This window comes from Macrotis lagotis, chromosome 6, assembly GCF_037893015.1.
Source record: "Macrotis lagotis isolate mMagLag1 chromosome 6, bilby.v1.9.chrom.fasta, whole genome shotgun sequence".
Classification (NCBI taxonomy): Eukaryota; Metazoa; Chordata; class Mammalia; order Peramelemorphia; family Peramelidae; genus Macrotis; species Macrotis lagotis.
Genome location: NC_133663.1, coordinates 68,932,629 through 68,958,353, shown reverse-complemented (window position 1 = coordinate 68,958,353; position 25,725 = coordinate 68,932,629). Strand labels below are relative to the sequence as shown.

General features: G+C 40.1%; 1 protein-coding gene across 3 annotated transcripts in view; it reads left to right on the top strand.

Moving 5' to 3' along the window:
- Positions 1-25,725, top strand: part of PNKD (PNKD metallo-beta-lactamase domain containing) — a 64,932-nt gene that overhangs the window by 19,813 nt on the left and 19,394 nt on the right. Inside the window, exons 3-4 of one of the 3 annotated variants that reach the window (XM_074191379.1) lie at positions 17,017-17,115; positions 17,692-17,812. In XM_074191379.1, coding sequence (XP_074047480.1) covers positions 17,778-17,812 — 35 coding nt within the window. In that variant the 5' untranslated portion in view covers positions 17,017-17,115; positions 17,692-17,777. Of the gene's footprint in view, positions 1-16,939; positions 17,116-17,462; positions 17,813-25,725 lie in introns of those variants that run through there. The other 2 variants (XM_074191380.1, XM_074191378.1) reach the window with 2 other exon arrangements.

Sequence of the window (25,725 nt, the reverse complement as noted above, 5' to 3'; positions counted from 1 at the left end):
TTGGCCTTTCTGTACTTCATTTTCCTCATCTGCAAAATGGGAGTTATCATAATTACTGCACAGAGTTTTAAGGATCAAATGAGATAATGTATGTGCAGAGCTTTGCAAACCTTAAAAGATTAAGTAAATGCAAGCTAGTAGTAGTAGTATACTTTATTATATTACTAAAATACTGTAATATAATAATACTATAGTAATTATTACTGTCACTAAGATTCTACTCAACTGGGTCATTTGACCCAAAAAAGGATATTTCACAGGCATGGCATAGACTATGTCGACAAATGAGGAAAGTGCAATTATTAAAAGAATCAATTTGATGGTACAGGGTCCCCAGGAAGACTAAAAAAAACTCAGTGCAACAATATTCCAATGAAAGTGTTCAGTCACTGGACACTATACTACTTGACCTAAAGACCCAACCATCTAAAATTGACTATTTTTTTGGAGAAAGGCAGATTACAGTCTGGAGAGTGAATTCCAGAGGTACCAAAGACATAAGAGCCCAGATACTAGAGCAGCCACTTACAATACCTCAAGAGTCATATCCCTTTAAAGTCAAGGGATGTGGCATGTAAGGTTCAAGGATTTTCATGGATACCTAATATATATGCTTATATCATTATGTTCCATTCTTTTTTGTATTGTGAACTTCCCAATACTAAGTAAATGGCATCAATATATAATCAAGACACATATAATATAGAATTTATCTATTTCATTGAATATGCTTCTGGAATTCAAGATGTGTGTGGGCACATTACTTTTTTTTTTTTTTGCAAGGCAAATGGGGTTAAGTGGATTGCCCAAGGCCACACGGCTAGGTAATTATTAAGTGTCTGAGACTGGATTTGAATCCAGGTACTCCTGACTCCAGGGCCAGTGCTTTATCCACTATACCACCTAGCCGCCCTGGCACATTACTTTCAATATCAAAAACCTAGATTATAGTTATTGAATCTTTTTTCACCATTTCTCAACTTGAATCAACTGTTTCCACTTCTTTTCTATCACAATAAGTACTTCCATAAACATTCTGATGATAATAGATTCTTTTTTTTCCCTCTCCTTTCTCTCCTTAGGGGATATGCCTAGCTGTGAAATATCTAGATCAAAGAATATAAAGATTTTGGTCACTCTTTTATATAATTCCAAATTACTATTTGGATTGATCAGACCAATTACGTTTCTCAAACAATGAACCAGTATTCCTTTCTTTTTTCTCTTTTCTTTCTTTTAGCAGTCTAGGTTAAGTGACTCACCCAGGATTACAAGATTAATAAACATTTGACATCAAATTTGAACTCAGGTCCTCCTGACTCCAAGCTGATGCTCTATCCATTTGACCTCTATCTTTCAAAAAACCATCTAACAATGACTAGTCCTATCTATTCCAAGGATCAAAGATTTGCGTCTAGAACGAATCTTAGAGGTCACTAAGTTCAAACTCTCTCAATTTACAGATTTGGAACTGAGGTCCTACAGAGATATGACATAGAGCAACATATCTAGGCTTACATCATTAGTAAGTTTCTGAGTTGGCATTTGAAAACAAGTCTTACTGATTTCTTGTTTAACATTCTATCCATCATACTTTTGTCTTGTTTGTTATGTTTCTGGGTATGAACTGAAAACTCAGATTTGTTTTGGTTTGCATTCCTCTTATTAGTGACCTGGAGCATGATTTCAAATGTAAAACCTCTTCTAGGACCACTCCAAAAAATGGAAATTGCACTTGGGGTATCTATAGGGATGACTGACAACTTCTCTCAGATCCTGGGGATAACCCTGAAAAACTGAGATTTCTAGAATTGCCACTTATAAGCTCTCTCTCATGTATTCTTAATATAGTTAGTAATTAATTTTTTAAAGGAATTTATGAAGAAGGAATAGCAAGAACAGCCGGTTCAAGGCATCCTCCCTCCCTCTACCTCCCTGTCCATATTTGGACACTCCAAGATCTGACCCTACATAGCTCAGTTCACCCCCAGTACACATAGATTTGTTATTTTGGTTTAGATCTGCTTGTTCCTAACCTTTGACCACTTGAAGTGATCCCTTTAAAAATTATTTTTAAAAAATATTTATTCATTATTTAAATTGGAATACATGAAATGAGGCATAACATGGTTTAATGCATGAGCTATCCCCAAAACATAGAATCTGTGAGAAAAATGGGCACAAACTTAAATTCAATGGCAGTTGGGGCACAGGAATATAGAACCTATATGGCAAAATGGTATTTCCTGAACCCTAATAGTGGAAGTTCTTTCCCTTTATGGACTGTTCATGGATGGTGGATCAGTGGTGATGGATGTATCAATCCACTAAGCTGAATTTTCATAGAATGTGGTATCTCTGTTGGTCAAGTTTGCTTTTCCACTACCGTTGGTCATCACCATTTAGCTCTAATTAGCAGTGGGATCTTTTGAACTCACATAGTTCCCCAGGTCACATTCATCCGAGAATATTCAATTATCTAAGACCAGGAAAACCTATAAAGAGACAGAAATGTTCTTGTGTTTACAGATTCCATGGCCAAGTGGGAGACAGGGAGACACCCTTCCCACACACAATTCTCAGTTCATAGTTATCCTGCCTCTTAGCTACAAAAAAAAGGAGAGCTTGGCAGATTGCCGCCTTTGATAAACACATTCACTTCTCCCTCTCAGCAATCCCAGTCATCAATTCTTCCATTTCCATGACCAATTAGAGAATTTTTTATACCAGTCCCTCAGTCACAAATGACTGGAATTTGACTCCCCCTGTTTTCATGTGGTTGCTCAACCTAGAATAAGGCAAGGGATATTTGGACATCCTCCAAGGTCTGACCCTGCATAGCTCAGCTCACTCCTAATACAAATAGGATTGTTAATAATTTTTAATATTTTGGTTTAGAACTGTTTATTCCTAATCTTCAACCATTAAAAATAATCCCTTTCAAAATTATTTTAAAAAATATTTATTCACTGTTTACTTTGGAATGTATAATATTCATGGTTTAATGAATTACACAATAGGTCTGAAAATCAGGAAGCTCTGAGTTCATGTCCTGTCTCTGACATGGAACTATGAACAAATCATTTAACCTCTCAATGTGTCATTTTTTTTTAGGCAATCAGGATTAAATGACTTACTCAGGGTCACACAGTCAGTAAAGTATGAGACTGGATTTGAACTCAGGTCCCCCAATTCCAAAGCCAGTGCTATAGTGAATGTGCCACCTACCTGTCCCTTGCAATTAATTTTCTAAGACTATAACTAACAGATAAACTGCATACTTGAAATAGTAGAGAGAGTTGCTACATGGGAGGTTTTTATAGTGATGAAACTGAAGATCTAAACCTCCCATCCCCTTCAAAAAGGTGGAAGATATATATATCCAATTCTGTTTCTTTTTAATCATCCTGCCATCCTTTTTTCCAACAGTTTTTATTGAATGAGTTATTTCTGTTGTCATCAATTTCTATCAGTTTCATTTATCATTTTTTCTCCAGAGCTATAATTTAATCACTGTGAGAAATGGGCAAAATTTAGTGGTTAAAAAGAGAAAAGCTCAAGGGAGCATAGAGAGTAGCAGAATATAGGAAACATTTTTTTTTTCCTTTTAAGGATAGGGAGATGTGAGAATGATTTTAGATAAGAGGAGGGAAAGAGCCAATGATGAAGAAGGGTTTGAAAAAGAGATAATTGGTCAAACAAGTAAAGTCCTGGACAGAAGTAAGAGGGAATTTGATTAAAGTTCCAAGTTCTAACTCAAGTGAAAGGGTTAGTCTTTAAAAAAAAAAAAGAGGAACCAGGGGCAGCTAGGTGGCACAGTGGATAAAGCACCTGCCCTGGAGTCAGGAGTACCTGGGTTCAAATCTGGTCTCAAACATTTAATAATTACCTAGCTGTGTGGCCTTGGGCAAGCCACTTAACCCCATTTGCCTTGCAAAAACCTTAAAAAAAAAGAGGAATAATACATTCTGAAATGGAAAGGAAGGAAGAAGATGGGTAAAGATGCAGAGAAATGTAGGGGTAGGAAGGAGAAAAATTTAGAGACCTCATCTAGATAGTCCCATTCTTCTCAGTAAAGTTGTACCATATTCAACAGAAACTTTAAAAAATATTTTTATTATAGTTGTTAATTCCTTTACTGTGTGAAAATAATATGGACATTCCTATTCAATTTGAGTATCTACTCAATTCATTGTTATTTAATAGGCATCAGTGATTGTACTGATGAATTAAGAATAGGATTGGGGCAGCTAGGTGGTGCAGTAGATGGCTACCAGTCCTAAATTCAAATGTGACCTCAGACACTTAATACAAGCTGTGTGACCTTGGCCATGTCACTTAACCATATTGCCTTGCAAAAAAAACCCAAAAAAGATAGGATTAAATTTAAAGTTCTGATAGAAGAATTATGATTAATCCACCATGAGTTGATGGTAAGTCATGTATTATTGATTAAAATTGATAATTGATAATTTGATATTTAGGCCTTTATTAACCTGTTTTAAGGACAGTGATAGAGATTTGCTGCACAGCACTCTCAGCACCCTCCTATCCCCAACCCTGGAAGCTTCTGTGTTCCAGGAAACCAGAGCTTCCCTATTCTTTTGCAACTGATGGTTGTAACAAATAAGTGGAAAGCCCCAGAATCCTGTTGTCTAGTCACTGATTGAGTGAGCACTCATTTTTAACTACATGTGGGAAGCTTGATGACTAAACTTTGGTGATTGATGGACATCTCCCTTGACCAAATGAAAGTTCTTTCCTTTAGCCAAATGTGAAGTCCCCTTAACGAATCATATGGATTTCCTTTGTCTGGAACTGACTGACTGAAGAATTGTACTGCCTTAATCCATTTTTGGCATCTTCTCAATTGCTAAATCCAATTCCATGACGGCAGAGGAGAATCTTGGATGCAATTTCTTAGGGGTTATCAATTTTTCTAATAAATCACAGATGGTTGGAGTACCTCAATGTTCTTTTGTTGCACATTAGTTTGGAATTCTGGGGTCACAACTATGTGGGTATATAGTCATAGAAATAGAAATAACAGCTGCCCAATACTTGAAGAACTTTATAGTGAAATGTTTCTAAACAAATTATATTGAAGACCAAAAAATGTCTAAGTTTTTTACCTAAGACACTAATATGTAGATATATAATCTATCTATCTATATAATTTTCAATAATAGAATAAAATATTCTAAAATATTTATTACTTTTATCATTGATTAAAACATAAATTCTTATCAAACATTATCTCTAAACATAAAGCATGTGTTGAGATCCTATTAGAGTCTTTGATAAACAAAACCACAGAGGTAACATTTTTCTGGCTAATACTATTAAGTGAGTATAGTCTATTTGTTAACAAAAGTCTAACATCATGATTTTCAGCTGTTACTTTGGATGAGTCCTCTTCCAGGATCATTAATGTGGAAGAGAAAAATCACTTTTAAAGGAAACCCTTGGGGCAGTTCATGTTATAATGATATCAATATGATAAGTAACTGTGCAAGATTCCCTCCCCCCTAATATTTTATTTTAAAAAATATTTTATTTATTTTGAATTTTACAATTTTCCCCCTAATCTTACTTCCCCCCCCACAGAATACAATTTGTCAGTCTTTATATTGCTTCCATGGTATACATTGATCCAAATTGAATGTGACATTTTATTTTATTATTATTTTTTTAGGTTTTTGCAAGGCAAATGGGGTTAAGTGGCTTGCCCAAGGCCACACAGCTAGGTAATTATTAAGTGTCTGAGGCTGGAGGTACTCCTGATTCCAAGGCCAGTGCTTTATACACTATGCCACCTAGCCACCCCTGACATTTTATTTTTTTAAGAAAGATTTTATTTATTGAGTTTTACAATTTTTCCCTTATTCTTGCTTCCCTCCCCCACCCTCCACAGAAGGTAGTCAGTTAGTCTTTACATTGTTTCCATGGTATATATTGATCTAAGTTGAATGTGATGAGAGAGAAATCATATCCTTAAGGAAGAAAAATAAAGTATATGAGATAGCAAAATCACATAATGAGATAATGTTTTTTTCCCAAAAAAATTGAAGGTAATAGTCTTTGGTATTTGTTCAAACTCCACCTTTCTTTCTCTGGATACAGATGGTATTCTCCATCTCAGACAATCCCAAATTGTCCCTGATGGAATGAGCAAGTCCATCAAAGTTGATCATCACCCCCATATTGCTGTTCTAGTTCTGCTCATCTCATTCAGCATCAGTTCATGCAAATCCTTCCATGTTTCCCTGAAGTCCCATCCCTCCTGGTTTCTAAATAGAACAATAGTGTTCCATGACATACATATACCACAGTTTGTTAAGCCATTCCCCAATTGAAGAACATTTACTTGATTTCCAATTCTTTGCCACCACAAACAGGGCTGCTATGAATCTTTTTGTACAAGTGATGTTTTTACCCTTTTTCATCATCTCTTCAGGGTATAGAACCAGTAGTGGTATTGCTGAATCAAAGAGTATGCACATTTTTGTTGCGCTTTGGGCATAATTCCAAATTGCTCTCCAGAAAGGTTGAATGAGTTCACAGCTCCACCAACAATGCATTAGGGACCCAAATTTCTCACATCCCTTCTAACATTGATCATTGTACTTTCTGGTCATATTGGCCAGTCTGAGAGATGTGAGGTAGTACCTCAGAGATGCTTTAATTTGCATTCACATATTCTTTTTTTTTTTTAAAAGAGGCTTGTGCATATTTGTAGGCAATATGATTGGAGCCAGTAGGTTGAGATATTGAAGATGAGATGAGAAAGAATGATGAATGTGCAAGATGAGAGGGAATGGCATCAAGGGTTACTGATAAACAAGTGTAAGAAATGGAGTTGATCTTAAAATGGAGTGAAGATATACAAAGGTTCTGAGAGGTGGATTTGAGGCTCTGAGGAAAGTTTGGAACAGCTGTTGTGGAGAGTTGGAGAAGTCACAAGGGATTGAATAAAAAGATTACTATGAATTGGTGAGAGCCCCAATGAGATTAAATAATACAAATTCCTAGTTGACCACTGATTTTATGACTTCCTCCAGCAGTGTCCTGGGGTTCAAAAAGAGTATAATTACTAGAGAAAATAATCATTGCCATCTAATTCAACCAAAAAATTGCTATATGCAAGGTACTGTATGTAGCAAGTGAAAAATAAAATGACTGAAGAAATGAAGATTTGATCTTCTAAGTATTTTTATTTATTAAGCTTTGGCATGGCAATTGCCCAATAAACTTGGACCAGACTTCCTCAGTTTATGCTCGAACCCCCAAAACAGGAGACAAATTTTTAATATGTTAAAAACAGTTCATCAAATAAGACTAATTAATTAAAATAAAATAATTCAACTTTAGGTAATCTGATTTTTAATTGGATGAAAGATTAAGGACTTTTTTCAAGTCCTTCACTCAAGTACCCTTCAAGGGGAGAGTGAACAGAAAAAGAAATATCCCACCTCCACCAATTGTCTATAAACAATTATAGAAACATGGAAACAATGACTGATTGATTAACATTTGGCCAGTTTTCAGATAAGATATATGGGGTTGTTTGAGAAGTACAAATGTGAGAAAACTCTTTGCATCAATCTTTGGAGCTGTCTTGTCAACATAACTTAAAGTCCTTGGTTAAAGGTCTCTAATCAGCAGGTAGAGGTGGTCCAGCTCACCCAGACAGGTAGGGTAGCTCCACATAATGCAAGAAGGTTTTCTTCTGATTCCCACAACTGAATAAAGTTTTCTCACAAGACAGCAGTTGGACTAGACTCATAAATGAATAGAAAGATTACACTAGCACAAGATGGAGTCTATATAGATTGTTCACTTCCCACAGTTACACTTGTTGATTTAATCCCCTCAATGTCCTCATGTAGCTATAGTCTAGTATAAGAACCCTGGAATTTGGGTTTGACCCCAGAGTGGCAGGGGTGAGAACATGAGTGGGTTGGCTTTATGTAGACCTGTCTTCCCAGATATTCTAATTCATTAGCTATATGACTACAAAGAGGAAACTTTAGATCTCTTTAGGCCTTAGCTCTTACATTAGTAAAATTGGTCTAACTCACCATTACAGTCTTCTCCATTAGATTATAAATTCCTTATGGGCAGAAACTTTTTTAACCTTTCTTTATATCCTCAGCATTTGTCTTATACAGTTGTTTTGGAGATTGATGGATGTGTGTAAGGCATTTTCCAAACCTCAAATTACCATAGCAAACACAGCAATTATAATTATTGCTGTTGAGTTTTTTCTTGCCTGGAGGACTGTTCCAATAATTATTTTTGTGTTATGTTGAGTGCTAGGTATTGTAGCCTAGGGCAACCTCTAACTGCCTAGGCAAAAACAAGTGTCACTAAAATCAAGAACTGGAAAAGGGGCCCAACAGCCAGAAACCTCCCTGAACAAAAAAGTCAATTTATACAAGTTATCATTCACAAACATCTGAGATTCATCTTATGGTAGGTTGATTCTATTAACCATCATCTTTTTTCACCTCCCCCACTCCCAATTCCCCAACCAGGCTAGAAATATGTCCTCCTATTTAATGATTAGTTATACCTTAATGTGACTCAGTCTTAAATAGAGTTTGATTTTTAGTGGATTCTTTCCAACCAGGCCAAATTCTTTCCTTGCCTGGGCACTGTGAGATTGGGTTTACAGTTCTGATATTAGTTCAGTATCAGATACCCTGTAATCTTCAAGTGGCAAATCTCCTAAGAATGATGAAACAAGCAAGAAAATGAAAATAACAATTCAGCCAATATCTTTGCCTCTCTCCTCAAACTAAATGGAGAACCAGAATGGGTTGACACTCAGTTTAATATCTCAATCTTCTCCAGGGAGAGAGGAGAGATTGGGAGCCCCAAGATCAGGGAAATGCCCTCATATAAGCCCAAGATGGAAAGACACCATACTAACTGAGCACAGCCTATGAAGTATTAATAAGCCTGGCCCAGAATCCCAGAGGATCAAGTGCCCTCTCTAGAGAAATCAGACAATAAGGAAGAGATTATAATAAATCTACAAATTCTAGTGTATATCCCAGGTGAGTGGCAGAAGGGATATCTTCTCAAAGATAAGCCTCTATTTGTGGTAAGAGATGGATGTGGGACTCGTGATTTTCTGAAAAGATCCAGAATACTAATAATTTAAATAAGAATATTAATATAAATGTTTTTATATGGGCTTTAAAGTTTTCAAATGTTATCCCATTTGAGCTTCACAACAACCCTGGGAGGAATGCTCTGTTATCCCCATTTTTACAGATGAGGAAAATGAGGCAGACAAAGGTTCTGTGACTTATTTGGATCATACAGCTAGTAAGTATCTGTGACAGAATTCATTCAAGAGTTCCTGACTCCTGGGGCCACTAGGTGGCGCAGTGGATAGAACATCGACCCTGGAGTCAGGAGGACCTCAGTTCAAATCTAACCTCAGACACTTAATAATTACCTAGCTGTGTGGCCTTGGGCAAGCCACTTAACCCCCATTGCCTTGCAAAAAAAAAATAATAAAAAATAAAATCCAGTACTCCATCCATTGCACCACCCAGTTGCCTAACTGAGCATTTAGCTAACAAAAACCTTTTCCTTGATCTAATCAATGAGGGATTCTGTATTTTAAACTATCCAAGTCACCAAAGTCACCAAACTGTTAAAGTCACCAAATTTGATTTATTAATTGGAGTAAAAGAATCCACATTAGATTAAAATATGCTGATTTATAGGAAACCTATAGGAAAATTCAGACTATATAAAATGCAGTTGGGTAGCAAGAGGATCAGATTGCCTGGCCAGTCAATGTCCTTATGACTACTTTAATCTGAGTAGGTTAGGATTGAAGATTGTGGGCCAAGAACCTTGGAAAAAATGTGTTCCACAAGAGGACTGGGATTCTGTTGTGCCAAGTCAACTAGGTCTGTATCCCAGAGTTTGCCTATATACTCTGTAAGAACTTTGTTTAATATGAATTCCCTATTCCCATACTCCAAGTTCTGGAAGAATTTTGGTATGTGGAAGCATGGGCAAAATAACAATTTTACAAAATAAAGAAAAGAAGTATAGGCATAGGAGCAACTCAACCTACATAGGGCTCCATCTTGTCACAAGACATCAGGTGGCTCTCTGAGTTGGAGCTGTACCAGTTTCTCTTCATTACCTCTTACACAGGATGAATTTGAACTGCCTGTTGGTATCCCATCTGGGTATCCTCTGTCTACCTTCTGCAATAGTGAAAACAAACTGGCTCATGGTTCCCAGCCTTCTAATGCACTGACCCAGGTTCTATCTCATTGCTTTTAGTCTAAAGTGGAAAACAGAAATATAACTTTTTTTGCTCTTTTTAGTCCCATTCCCATGAATTCTCTCTTCTTTACTAACTTTTTGGGACCCACATGGACTAAACACACCATATACTAGAGAACATTTCCTGAATGAAATAAAATAAATTAAAGCTACAACAGTAAAACTTCCAAGCACTCTGAAATTCCAATTCACTAGTGGTTATGACAGTGGTTACAGCACTTCTCATCTTCAACTTTGTATCCAAAAGCTATTGCAGCACAGCTGCTTTCTGTTTCCATTAACCTTGGTATTCCTCCACATCCTTACCCTTTACTCCTCTGATTGTAGGGTGGAGCATGAACTTCAAAACTTTCATTTAAGGAAGGAACTCAGCCCAGATAGCTTCTAATTTCTCACCTGGTTGTTTTTTTTAAAAAATTAAGAAAAGGATAAAAAACATAGGCATAGGCATAGGAGCAACTCACCTACATAGAACTCCATCTTGTCAAGAAATCATCAGGTGGCTCTGAGTTACAGCATTGCCAGTAGTGTTTCTCTGTGACCCTATTTGAAGTTTTTCTGCAGAAGATACTGGAGTATTTTCTGTTTTCTTCTCCAGTTCATGACACAGAAAAAGAAACTGAAGGAAACAGGGTTAAATGACTTTTCCAGGGTCACACAGCTAGTAAGTGCCTGAGGCAGGACTTGAACTCAGGTACTCCTGACTCAAGGGTTGTTGCTCTATCCTCTCTGCCACTTATAATTACTGCTTCTCTCTTCTCCTCCTATCTCCTGCCCCTACATTTCAGCTTCCTTTTTCATGCTTTCTTTCCTCATTAAATTGGAAGCCTCATGAGAGTAAGAAATGACTCTTTTTCATATTTCATATTTGTATTCCTGTTGCTTAACAAAATACTAAGCATATAATAAATATTTATTGACTGTTGAAAAAAAAAAGAACAGCTGCTTTCTGAGCAATCACCAGTCAAGACCTGGAGTATGGGCATCACAGAAGCACCTTTGATATGTTTCTGACATCATACTTGGCTGCCTCTGGGCAGAGGACACCCATAAATTCACTTTCTATATTGTCTCAGTTATATTTCATACCTTTGGTAAATTCATTGATTTTGCCTTTGTTTTTAATGACCTGCTCTAGTTTCCTGTTCCCTAATTCAGAGAAATTGAGAGGTGTTTTCTCTCTCATCACATTCAACTTAGATCAATGCATACCATGGAAAACAATGTAAAGACTAACAGACTGCCTCCTGTGGGGGTGGGGGGAGGGAAGCAAGATTAGGGGAAAAATTGTAAAATTCAAAAAAAAAAAAGAAATTGAGGTGTGGCACCTAAGTATCAACACTAATTTTTAATGTTTCTTAATTTTATGCAGGTGTCTTGATGTTAAAATGTCCAAGGGTAATTCAGCTCTGCTCTGCTCTCCCTTCCTCTTCTTAAAGGCTCTTAGCAGATTCAGGAAATTATAGGGGGGGAAAGAACAAACAAGTTACAACAGTAACCACAGCCATATGATGCCTGAAAGGAAACTGTATGCAAAGATTCATTGGAACAAAGTCCCATGATCTTTAATGAGAATTACCCCTTATCCTACAAAGATACTTAGGGATGGGCATAACTCCAAAAATAAAGGAAGAGTAGCCTCTGTTAAAAAAAAAAAAAAGATTGAGAGATATGTCATCTGAGGGTCAATAGGCAGACCCCAGTCTTTGTAATATAAACTAACAATTCTCCCTTCAAATTCTTGTGGAACCCAAACACCCCCATAGTTATCACAATATGATTTATCACCAGACCTTTGATTATTTGGGTTATTTGGATGGCATCTTTCCTTCTCACTCTGCACCATAGAAATTAAAGGGTGATTCCCATTTCTACTAAAAACTCATAATGTCAAGAATCTGAGAGAAAGGACTGTAATTAGTCCTCCTTCAACTTATTGTAAACTCATCTCCTAAGATATCAATACCACCTACAGGTACAATGGATAAAGAAAGTGACTCTACCACAGGCTTACTAAAACATGTCTGATGAGGCTATGAATTGGTCCAGTCATTCTGAAAAGTTTGAAATTATGTAAAGAAAGTGATTAATCTATCCATATCCTTTGACTCAGGGATTTTACCGAAGAACCCAGGTGGTACAGTAGAGTGTTGAGCCTTGGTAGGGGAAGAGTTGAGTGCAAAACTAACCTCAGATACAATGTGATGCTGAGCAAGTCACTTAACCTCTGTCTGTCTGAATTTTCTCAACTTTACATGGAATAATAATAGTACTCACCTCTTAGGGCTGTATGAAGATGAAGAGGAGCCCCCTGAGTTTTTTTCCTTGAGTTGCCCATTTTCCAGGATGAGGTCTCCTTTGAGTTAAAATAATATGCAGGTTGACAAGAATCAAGTGAGATAATATTTGTAAAATCTGGCACATGGTAGGCATATAATAAAGACTTGTCCCTTTCCCTTTTGCATGCTTGATTTATACCCTAAGAAGGTCAATGATTCAAAAAAATGTATTAAAAGGCCACGGACATCTGTTAGTTTCTTTTGCTGTCTTAAGCTTCTCTCCATTTGAATCCACTCTCCACAGCTGTCAAGTCAGTCTTCCTAGATCACAAGTCTGATTGTGTTATCCCTCTATACAACAAACTCCAATGGTTTCCTATACAGAATCAAATATAAAAGTCTCTGTTTGACATTCAAAGCCCTTCTGTGTAAACAGGAGAGGATGGAATGTGGTCCCTTAAGAGATGTTCATTACAAAGATCATTTATAACCCTCTAAGCCTTGCAAAGTCCTTTACCTTTACTATCTCATTTGATCTTCCAAACAATTCTCTTAATACCAACACCATTTTGTAAAAGAGAGGAAAAGCAAGGCTCACAGATATTATGATTTGCCTAGGAACCTGCAATTAGAAAATGTTGAATTTAAACCCAAGCTTGGAGGTTTCATAAATCCCCTATCTCTTCTGGAGGGCTGGGGACCTCCCAAGGAGATATTTAAACATAGGAAAAAATGTCTCTTCTGCCTGCAGGAGGGGATTTCCATCCAGAAGGCAGAGAAATGGAGACAGGAGAGTATTCTAAACCTTAGGATAAAAAATGTTAGATTTATTTTTTAAGAGCAGGAAAATTCTGCTCAACCCGTGTCTCTGAGAAGGCTCATCTGGGTTGTTTCCCAATCTTGTGGAAGACACAAAAGAATCCTCCTCCCCAAGGGCACTCTCCTTGCCCCTACAGCGTTTAATGGTTTCCGGGGCACTGTGCTCTGGGTCTCCTCTATTCCTATCCAGGGCTAGGGCCTGTCAAGTTCTTATCAAGGGCTTTCTCTCCCTAAAGCTCCACCCCAACCCTGATCTGATTATCTGATAAATATAATTGCAACACTTCCTGTGATACTCCCTGGCTGTGCAGACTCACTGCCCAAAGCTGGAAGTAGCCACCGAGCTGAGGAGCCTCTAGGATTACAGTAAATGGAATGAGACATCATGTGACCAAGGGGTTTTTAAAAGGGACAGCATGGTGTTTTGCATCTTTTCCTAAAGCAGCTTTCTCCTTCTCAGGAGATCTCTATCTTTATAAAAAAAAATGTTAATATTTTTTCCTTACATCTTCTAAATTTCTCCCAATATCTCCCCACCTCTCCCTTTCCAGAGAGCCACTGCATATAACAAAAGATTTTTTTTAAAGAAAAAGAAAAAGTGGAAGAGGGGGGAAGACCCATCCATACATTGGGGAAAGTCTGAAAATCTGTGCAAAAAAAAGTTCTTTTTGTGATGATAAAGAAATGGAAATTAAGGTGAGGTCTATCAATTAGAGAATGGTTGAACAAGTTGTGAGATATGATTGTGATTGGATACTATTGTGCTATGAAACATGAGGAGCAAGATGGTTTTAGAAAAACCTGGGAAGACATATGAACTGATGCAAAGTAAAGTGAGGCAAAACAAGAGAGCACTGTACACAGTAACAACAAAATTGTAAAGATTTTGCTACTTTGATCAATACACTATTCCTAAACAATTACAGAGAACCCATATAACTAAATAAATAAACCTAAAAAGAAAGTATTAATAAGATTCCACACCTTCCACTTCTTTAAGGAAATAGAAAGGTGTCTTCTCATGTCTCTTCTTGAGGTTATGCTTTTCATTGTTGAGTATTTTGTAGTTGTTCTTTCCATTTAAATTATTGTAGTTTTTGTGTGCATTTTCCCTCAAATCAATTAATAAATACTTATTAAGTCCCCACTATGAACCAGGTACAATTTCTCTCTTTATCTCAATTTGTGTCAGTTCATGCAGGTTTTTCTGTGCTGCTCAGTATTTATCATATTCATTGTTTCTTACAGCACAAAATCATTATATTCCTGGAGTACATTTTGTTTAGCCCTTCTCCACCGATGGATATTTATTTTACTTCCAGTTCTTTGCTACCACAAAAAATGTTGTTACAAATATTTTGATTTTATGGAGTTTTTTTGTTCTCATCAATGATATACATCCTTGGGACATTTGCCTAAATGTTGAATCTATGGGTCAAAGGTATGAACATTTGAGTAAATATATTTGTATCATTCCAAATTGCTTTCCAAAATGATTAGATTAAAATCTTTATGAACAATGTACAAGTGTGAGTGCTTTCCCACAAACCCTCCAACATTATGTATCCTTATCTATTGTGATCTTTGCTTATTTGCCTAAATCTCATGGTTCTTTTTACTTGCATTTCTCTAATTATTAAAAATTGGAAACATTATTTCATAGGTTTGTTAATAGTTTTCAGTACTTTTCAAAGCTGTTTTCTTCATATTATTTGACTATTAATCTATTGGGGAACGATTTTTAGTTTTATACACATACACACATACATAACACAGTGGATACTAAAGTCTTATTTTAAAAACTTGGTACAAATTTTTTTCCATTCAATCACTTCTTTTCATGGATGGATTTTGTTTGAGCAGAAGCTTTTTTTTTTATCTTGTCAAAATGATTTTTTTTTATCCTTTGCAATTATCTCTGTCTCTGAATTGGCTAAGAATACATCTTCCTTCCCTTGAAAGGTAAATGATCTGCTCTCTCCTAATATTTTTTGTGGTATGATCTTTAATATTAAGGTCTCATATCTATTTGAAACTATTGTAAGAAATTGTAGAATTTGGAAAATATTTGTCTAAGTCTAATTTCTGCAATTTTCCCAACAGTTCTAATTAAATAGAGGATTCTTTCTCAAGTAATTTAATTTCAGGTTCAACAAACAGTGGGTTACTGAATTCCAGTTTCTGATTCACCCATGTCTAGTCTATTGACCAACTTGTCTATTTTTAAACTGTCAAATAGTTTTGATGACTTTTGCTTTGGAAGGTTGAAGATTAGAAGTGTTATTCTCTTTTCATTCCTACCTTTTGGAAAAAATATATTATTTCTTCTGACACACATACTAGATCTTTTATTTCCTCAAAGTCTTTGTTATTATAGAGTTCTGTAAAGAACCCCTGTAAAGTTTATAGAGTTTTGTAAAGTACTCCTTTAATAGTAATATTGTCATTTTTATTATATTGGCACAGCCTCTTGATGAGCACAAATATTTCTCCAACTATTTGTTTCTTTTTTAAATGAAGAGAGAATAACACTTCTAATCTTCAACTTTCTGAAGAGAACTGCTGAAAGAAAGAAAGAGAAAAGAAAGAAAGGAGAGACAGAGAGAGAGGAAAGAAAGAAAGAAAGAAAGAAAGAAAGAAAGAAAGAAAGAAAGAAAGAAAGAAAGAAAGAAAGAGAAAAGAAAGAAAGAAAAGAAGGAAAGAAGGAAGGAAAGAAGGAAGGATGGAAGGAAGGAAGGAGGCTAGGTGATGAAGTGGATACAGCACCAGCTCTGGAGTTAGGAGAAACTCAGTTCAAATTCTCAGAAACTTGATACTTACTAGCTACCTTGGGCAAGTCACTTAACCTTATTGCCTCCCAATATCAAAAAAGAAAGTAGAAAGAAAGAAGAAAAGAACTTCTAGCTTTTCGTGCTCTAAGAACAACCAAAAGACACTTCTTCCTCCACTCCTGGAAACTTATGTTTGCAGAAAATGGGAAAAGCAGCTTTGGGGAGGGACTTTCCTGCTTCACCCCTGCTAGAATTCAGTATTCCTCATCTGTGCTTTCAAAATGCCTGAAGTCCAATGAAGTCAAGATTGTAGGAAGTATAAGAGGCCCTAGGACCAGGCCAGGGGAAGGGCAATGGCCACCCACCTCCTTTTCCTATATTGCCACCCCTTTGCAGCCTGGGCAAACCTCTTTCTGAAGCCTTTGGTTTCTCAACCCACTAACCCCCTCTCCAGTCCTTCACCTCCTCTTCCTTAGCCGGGGTGTGTGGTAAAAGTGGGGGTTGGGGAAAGGAGGCCAGCTCCGAATCCAGTCTCAGTGGCCTAGGCCCAGGAGGGAGTGGTGGGAAGGCAGAAATTTGCCTCATCTGCTTCCTGCCTCAGTAGTCTCCCAGTGGGAGAGGTAGCTAGCAGTAGCCGGTGCAGCACTTCCTGTCCTTCCTGGATCGGGGACAGAATGAACTTGGCCCCTGCCTCCTCGCCCTGGCCTCCAATCTCCTATCTGTAGTTCCCCACCCCCTCCACCCCCTCCTTTGCTCCCTCCCCACTCCTCTGCACGATTTGCCTCAATCTTCTCCAATGAACACCTATTTGAATGTTATTCTTCCAGCCTTCGGCTTTGCCCCGCACCCGGCAGCCCAGCATGATGCCCTCTGCCAGGAGGATGCACTGAAGTGAAGGCTTGTTGAATTGGAGGCCAGTGAATAAGGTGAGGGGGAAGAAAGTAGGCACCCCTTCTATTTTGGGGTTTCAAGGGTGGAATCGCAGGTGCGGGTCGCCCCTCCCCCCTTTCTCCAAACCTCCTCCCCTCCCTTTCTCAGACCTTCTCCAAGTGCGGCATAGTCAGAGCCCAGCCTCCCGGGCCCAGCCTCCCGGGCCCAGCCTCCCCCGGCCCCGCGCCCCGCAGCCTCCCGGGCCCCGCAGCCTCCCGGGCCCCGCAGCCTCCCGGGCCCCGCAGCCTCCCGGGCCCCGCAGCCTCCCGGGCCCCGCAGCCTCCCGGGCCCAGCCTCCCGGGCCCAGCCTCCCCCGGCCCCGGGCCAGCTCCCGACCTGTGGGGGCAGGTCTCGGGGTGGGAAGGGGCAGCGCGCGAGGGCAGACGCTCGGCCTCCAGTCAGTGGAGGGGGCGGGCCGGAATGCCGAGGTGCCGGCGGCTCTCGGGGCGGGAGCCCGGGGCGGGCCGTAGCCTAGCAGCGCCCCGCCCCGGCCCGCCCCCGGCTCCCCGGCAGCGCCGGCCCCAGCATGGCCCTGCTGGGCTGCCCGGCCACGTCGCTGTACCCGCTCGCAGGCGGCCTCGTCCTCCTCGCCCTGCTGCTGCTCCTGTGCGCCCGGGCCCGCTGCGCTCGGCCCCGCTGGGGCGTCCCCGGACTGATCATGGCCCGCAGCGAGAGGCTGCTCTTTCGGATCGGGTTAGTGCGCTGCGTGGACGCCGAGCTGAGTTGGGGAGGGGGCTGGGAGCCGGAGGCAGGGACTGGGCCTGGCCGGGGGGGGGGGGGGGAGCCTGGGGGGCGGGGCGGGAGAGCCAGACTGCGGGAACGGCAGCGGCTATGGCAACGATGGGGGGCAGAGTGGGGGATGCGGGAGAGGAGATGGCAGAGAGCTGGGGAGAACACTGGGGGATCCAGGAGAGGGGATGGCAGAGCTGGGGCGCAGAGAGTGGGGGATGCAGGAGAAGGGATGGCAGAGCTGGGGGGCAGAGAGTGGGGGAGGCAGGAGAGGGGATGGCAGAGCTGGGGGGCAGAGAGTGGGGGAGGCAGGAGAGGGGATGGCAGAGCTGGGGGGCAGAGAGTGGGGGAGGCAGGAGAGGGGATGGCAGAGCTGGGGGGCAGAGAGTGGGGGAGGCAGGAGAGGGGATGGCAGAGCTGGGGGGCAGAGAGTGGGGGAGGCAGGAGAGGGGATGGCAGAGCTGGGGGATCTGAGGGACAGAATTTGGGGGATCCAAGAGAGGGGATGGCAGAGATGGGGGAGCAAAGAGGAGGGGATGCAAGAGAAGGGATGGCAGAGAGTTGGGGAGAACACTGGAGGATCCAGGAGAGGGGATGGCAGAGCTGGGGCGCAGAGAGTGGGGGATGCAGGAGAGGGGATGGCAGAGCTGGGGGGCAGAGAGTGGGGGAGGCAGGAGAGGGGATGGCAGAGCTGGGGGGCAGAGAGTCGGGGATGCAGGAGAGGGGAAGGCAGAGACGGGAGATCTGAAGGGCAGGAACTGGGAAATCCAGAATAGAGGATGGCAGAGCTGGGGGCAGCACTGCAGGATCTAGAAAAGGGGATGGCAGAGATGGGGGGCAGAGAGTAGGGGATGCAGGAGAGGGGAAAGCAGAACTGAGGGGGGCTCTGAGGGACAGAAATTGAGGGATCCAAGAGAGGAGATGGTAGAGAGGGAGGGATTTGGGGGGCAGAAACTGGGAATCCAGAAGAGGGGCTGGGAGACTGGGGGGGGGCAAAGAGTGGGGAATACAAGAGAGGAGAATTGGGGGGGGGGCACTGGAGCATCCAGGAGAGATGGCGGAGATGGCAGAGATGGGAAGGCAGACTGAGGGATGCAGGAAAAGGGAAGGCAGAGATGGGGGGGGTGAGACTAGGGGACCCAGAAGAGAAGGCAGAGGTTGAGGGGCAAAGGCAGAGAAGCTAAGGGAGGAATTGACGGGGGGGGGGGGTGGAGCAGGGGAAAGGAGAAAGGAAAGAAGGGAGAGAGAGAAGGGAGAAATCAAGGTAAGTGGGAAAGGGGACAGAGTAGGGAAGCCTGATACAGTAAGCCAGAAGGGGTGTGTTAAGGGGTTTGGGAAGAGAGTGGGGGTAGGTAGGAGTGAAGTAGCTGGGGAAAGGGAGGAATAGAGACTGGAAAAGCTGGGGAAAGGGGAATGGAACTGGAGAGTCTGGGGAGGGGGGTGATGCATATATGGGGGTCAGGGAGAACAGTCACTGGAGAAGCCGGAGCACAAGCTTGAGGGGAGGAGGTGCTAGAACAGAAAGGTGATGAGCTTGTACATGAGCTAAAGGAGGGGAAATCGCCAGGCTCCGGACAGTGGTAAGGCTGTGATGCCTGAATCTTGCTAATAAGAAGCTTGGGGACCTACTCTTTTCTCTCCTCATCAAGAAGAAGAGACTGCATGAATTCTTAAGTCCCAGGCCCTGGTTTTCTCTCTCTCTCACATAAATAGGTTAAATGACATAATCCAGCTTTTTTGATTCTGATCTTTGGTCACTGAGAGAGGCCTTTGGGATCTGGCCCAAATGACCACCAAATTTCACCTTACCAGACTGTTTCGTCACAAGACTCCTAAACCTTTATTGAAGATTCTCTCTTCCTTTCTCTTTTTGATAGGGAGAGGGATCTCTTGGCCAGATTTGTTCCCCCACCCCTAATTCCCTCCCTTCCCCACATGAGAGAAAAGCAGAGATGGGAGACAAAAGCAGAGAACCCTAATTGTTCTTCAAAGCAATCAAGGTCTTTCTTTTCTTCCTTCCACCCCCCCCCCCTTGCAATGGATTGGTTGAAGTGGGGAAAGAAAGGCTCTTAAAAACACCAGTGATACCAAATAAAGGAATAACCTTGGGTTCCAGCTTTTGGGCAGAAACCTTGTTGTTAGGTCAGAATTGGAGGGGGGCTGGAGAATAAGCTGAGAAGGCATGTTTGTGTAATATCTCCCAGTGCCCTGCTTGATGTCACAGGTTATCCAATCAGATTCCTAGGTGCCTCTTCATTATAACTAGCCATAAAGTTGTCCATGGCACTCCAAAAAGTACATTTTTATATAGACATTATCTCATTGGAGCCTTGCAGCAGCCTTGTGAGGAAGATGCTATTGTTTTCAGATGAGAAAAAGACTGAGTGACCTAACATCTGAAGCAGGATTTGAAGCCAGGTCCTTCTGATTCCAGAAGAAATACTTTTATTCTACCACTCTTTACTATCCCACATATTTGGCTTGCATACCACAGTATTTCCAACTCAATCAGCTGCTTCCCTGGGCTAAGAGATAAAGATGTGAAAATTCAGAGAAAAATAGGGGGCAAAATAGTTTTTATGATTCTTTTCCAGGTTTTTCTCCCATATTATTCACATTTCTAAATATACTGTATGTGATATTTTTATGAGCATACTGAGTCTCCATGTAGAGAACTAACAAATTTACTTTAGCTCTATGAAGAGCTAAAAATTATATCTATATATATGTATCTTTCTTTTCTCTTCTTCCCCTCCCCCCTTGCCCTGATTTCCATTTAAAAACAAAATTCTTTCTCCTTTTGGCATCAAAATTTCACATCTCTACTTGGGAGGGGGGTGACAAGATGACTTCCTTCTAACTCCCAACAATCATGAACTAAAAAGTATATAAATGATTTGAGGTACTCGAAACGAGTCTTATGATGGCAATAGGTTTAACATCTCCAAAATCAGAATTCGAGATGAGTCTCATGATGGCAATAGGTTTAACATCCCCAAAATCAGAATTCAGAGAGCTTGGCCATTCTAGAACCACTGGGTGTATCAACAATGTCAGTGGGTTTCCAAATTTCTGTGTACATTACTGATTCTAGGTTTCAAAATTGTCCTGGTCCACATATTGCCAAATAAGCTCCCAAGCAGAGGTCTTCTGCAATCACGGCTGAAACCTTAGGTGGAGTTGGAAATATGGGAGGAGTTGTTGGTTCCGAAGAGTGGAACTGGCAGGAAACAGGCAGGTGCCTGTGCTATAGAGAGGGGCCCACTTGGGCAGGAAGGATGCAGAAGAGAACACAAAGGGACCTCAGAGACTGCCGATTCCAGCAGGAAGGAGCACAGGAGATGAGATGGGAGGAGGCTAGAACCCTGGACCTGGTAGTGGGGAAACTGAGTGACAGAAGGTAGATCAGGGAAGCCCTGACCTGGAGTACAAGCAGCCTTTGAAGATAGAGGTGGGAGGGAAGGAGGGGTTGAGGGAGGTGGTTTGTGTTTGCCTGGGGAGCATAGGGATGGGCAGGGAGACCTATGTAAGAGTCTCAGCCATTTTGCAGTTTGGATCAGAGATGACATTTCTTACTCAACCTCATCTTTCCTGAGCTACCCTATTATTAGTTTCTTCCCCTTGAAATAATATCCAATTTATCATATTTATATTATTTATGAAGAAAGGAAGGGAGGAAAGAGGGAAAGGAAGAAGGAAGGAAGGAAGATAGGAAGGAAGGAGGAAGGAGGAAGGAAATGTGTTACCCTATTGGAAATATCCAATTGTATCTCCTGTGGGACAGTTACTACTCACAAGTTGGTGTTTTCATTCTGGAAGAGAACAAAGATTATAACAAAATAACAAATTGAATATAATAAAATAAATAATAAAGAAAGGGGGGTAGCAGTTTAAGAAAACTGAATAGCACATCAGTTACATCTGATAGTGTATGTTATATTCCATATCCACAGTCCCCCCACCTCTACAAATAAACTATGTTTTCATATCTATATGGAGTCTTCAATATATCTAGTGGTGAGGTGCCATATAATTCCACACCTCCAATGGACAAGATAGTGCGGCATAATGAAAAAATTCTGAATTCTTCCTTTGATTCAGAGGTTCCTAATCATAATATTTTCATATGCATAAAATAATGACAAAGAATTACAAAGAAAACCAATTAAATTGAAATGTATATATACATATATTATATATATGTATATGTGTGTATTAAGTTCATGGACCTCCTATCCTAGTGTCTGGTTTGTAACTTTTTGAACCTCAGTTTCCTCATCTGTAATTTGGAGATAGGCATTTGTCAGCATACTACCTTGTTAAGCATTATATACATTTTAGAGATGATTTTTTTAGGAATAAGAAATGAGACAGTAATTCTTTTTATTTTCTCTTTCTCACATAGGCCTAATCTAGTGTTGGGTTATAATCTGTACTTAATAATAGTGAATTGTTTTGAATTAATTAGCCCAAACCTGAGGAGAGAGAAGAGCCAAAGCCAGGTACCTTTGTTGAATGGTTAGATGACTGTTCTGCTCTGTAAGTAGGAATGAAGATACTAAAAGATAATCTTCTCTAAAATTCATTGACTATAAGGAATCTAGGACTTTTCTGTTACAGTTGTCTTTTTTTTTTCCAGTTTTTATCTCTTTATCTTCCTTTCTCTCCTTTCCCACCAATCCTCCATGCCCCATCTTTGTTTAGTAATTTCAGTCATATCTGACAATTGGTGACTCCATTTGGGGCTTTGTTAGCAAAGACCGGGGACTGGTTGATCATTTCCTACCCTAGTTCATGTTACAAGTGAGGAATTTGAGGCAAACTGGGTGAAATGACTTGCCCAGGTCACAAAGCTAGTTAAGTGTCTGAGGCAGAATTTGAACTCCTGATACCAGGTCCAGCAATCTATCCATTGAGTGACCTACCTACCCTTACTTTCTGAGGGACTGGATCTTTCCCCTGACTGGGCTACTTAGTTTGAAACAGTCTCGATTTCCTAAGGAGAGAAACGAAACAATGCAAAATCTTTGCATTTTTTTCTTGCCCTTTTCCTGGCTATACCCAAGTTCTGGTCTCCCTCCTCCCCATCTCCTCCCACCTGTTAAGGGTACAAGAGACTCCAGGAAATATCGTCCCATGGGTTCTATAAATTTCTTGTTATGGTATCACAGAATAAAAATATGTTCTGTAGCTTTTCTGACAAGTGGTCACAAAGTTTTTATTTTACTTCTACTACCTCCTGAGCTAGCTTACTCCACTTTTGGACAACTGTAATTTCTAGGAAGTTTTTAGAGAATCTTTATTTGAGATTTTTGTATGCACTCTCTTCTGAGAGAGATATCAACCTCTCTATGGGTCCAAGATAAGTCTTGGCTGCAGGCAGAAAAATAAACATCAGTATTCTAGATGAGGTCTAAGTGAGGTCAGCTTCATGATTTGTGAAAAATAAAACTACAATAAAAAGTCACTTTACTAAATTAGAGATTAAAAAATCAGAAGGATACAAGTTTAAAAATAAAACACTATCCACTACCCACTAAAATATCCTCTATCCGATGTTTGCTGCAGAATCTACATAGCAAATAACCAGGAAAACATTTCCCCTGAAAGGAAGAAAGAGGTAAAAATGAATTTTCTGACCACTGTTTCTCCTGATCTGAGCCTTTCTATATCTCAGACACCAAAGAAGAAATATCCTCTTAAAGAATGAGCCTATGCTATGTAAAACAGGTGATTCTTATACCAAGAGTTGGTACTTTATGCAAATCATTGCTAATTTTTCCCTGCTTTCATTCTGTACTTTCTGGAAATGACATCTTCAGTCTTGTCATTCTTGCTAGTAGCTCCCCTTGAGAAATGTTTTATTGTCTTCAACTTCATTGCTGTCATTCTTTCTTTTCTTTAGTACCTTTTCACTTTATTTTTTATCACCATGGTAAGAACACTGTATCACATGCCACAACTTCCCTTCTCGTGCCCCACTAGCTCTTAATTAAGAAGATTAGGAGTTTTTTTGTTTGTTTATTATTTTTTTTAGTAGCCAGGACTAACTAAAACTCTAGTTCAATGAATAGGACTTCTGACCAAGATTCAGGTTAGTTCTCTCCCTTACATTCTTTAGACTTTCTTTTCTTTGTCCCTCAACCTCATAAAAAGTTTTTTCTGTACTTGCTATCCTAGGTAAAAGAGGAAAAAAAGTACGACTCCTTAACTCTCCAAACTTCATTTGTTCCTAAAGTTTGGCATATGATGAATACAATAGTAGGTGTGAGGAAATGAGGAAGCATAGCAGACCAGACTATCTAGAGGCCCCACTTAACATTGGGACTTCCATAGATTGAGCATGGAGTTGAAAGTCAGGCTTAATGGGGAATGAAAGAAGCATTTAGGAAACTCTGTAGATGGGAAAACTAGTTGTTATTGGCTTGAGGATTTGGGGGATATATAGAGAAAGGAAGGGAAGAAGAGGAGTGGGAGAGAGAGAAAAAATGAGAAACTAGTTTGAGGTGGCACTTTCCATCTTCTTTCTGCTTCTCCAAACCCCTGTTCTTCATCCCAAACTAGCCCTAAAGCTGGTTCAAGGGATGGGATGGAGGTACTTGAGACCATAAGGTCTCACTTATGCCACTGGATGGGGACATCTATTGAGAGGGATGGAGAAGGAAGGCTCACTCAGTTGTGTGTGTTGGTGTTTTGAATTAAAGTCTAGGAAAAGTGATAGACCTCTCTCTGATGCTATAAATTTTCTGGTTTCCATTGAACTTTAGTACTTGTTTACCAGTACAGCCCCGACAAGCAGGTACTTTGCATTCTGTGTTCTTTGTTGCATAGTATAGTGTCATAGTTGACTTCCCAACCCATACCCTGGGTGTCTGATTAGTTGTGGTGGTAGGGGGAGGGTAGTTGTTTCAGGGCAAGGAGTAGGTTCTCTCACCTTCATTAACTGCTTCCCTGCAAAAAGTTCTCTCTTATACCCATGTTCTGGGGAGTTAATTAGGAACCGTTTATTTCCATCAGATGTAGAAGGTTGCCTTCCACTATTATGCCTCAGCTTTCTCATTTTGGAGAATGAGGAAATTGAACTAGAAGGAAATTAGAAGAATTCAAATTTTTTTCATCATCCATGAGTGAATCCATGTGTTTATTGAGAACAATGGCAAACTGAAAACGAGAACCCACAAGCTATTTATAAATAGGAATTTTTTTTAAATAGAATTTCAGTTGGAAGGGACCTCTTTTTAAGATCAGCTAGATTAAGAACTCTCTCTACAGCAGCCAGGCTGGCTAATCCATTTATTATGTATCTCTTATTTTTAAAAACAAAATGAAAAATAGTCCCTGACCTTAAAAGCATATATACTCCTTCTCCATGCAAAAGAAATAGAGAATGAGAGGCAGAGCAAGATGGGAGAGTAAAGACAGAAATAGAGAATGAAACTTAGGAAAATGGCCAAACTGAGTTGAAAGAAAATATATAACATGGTAAAGTGGAAGAAAGGCTGAATTTAGAGCTAAAGGACTTAGTTTCTAATCTAGACTATGCCATTTTATTGACCTTGGGATATTTTCCCCTGGGCCTCAGTTTCTTCATCTTTAAAAGGGGACTAGACTGGATGACCTCTAGTTCCAAGTCAAAATTCCTATGATTTGCAGAATAATCTGTCACTTATTTTCTTTAATTTTATTTAAGGCAATAGGGTTAAGTGACTTGCCCAATGTCACACAGCTAGGCAATTATTAGGTGTTTAAGGTCAAATCTGAACTCAGGTCCTCCTGACTCCAGGGCCGGTGCTCTATCTACTGCACCACTTTAGCCGCCCATTAATTTTTTATTTTAGTATGTTTCACTAATGAATTTTGTCTTTATAGAAAGTCTT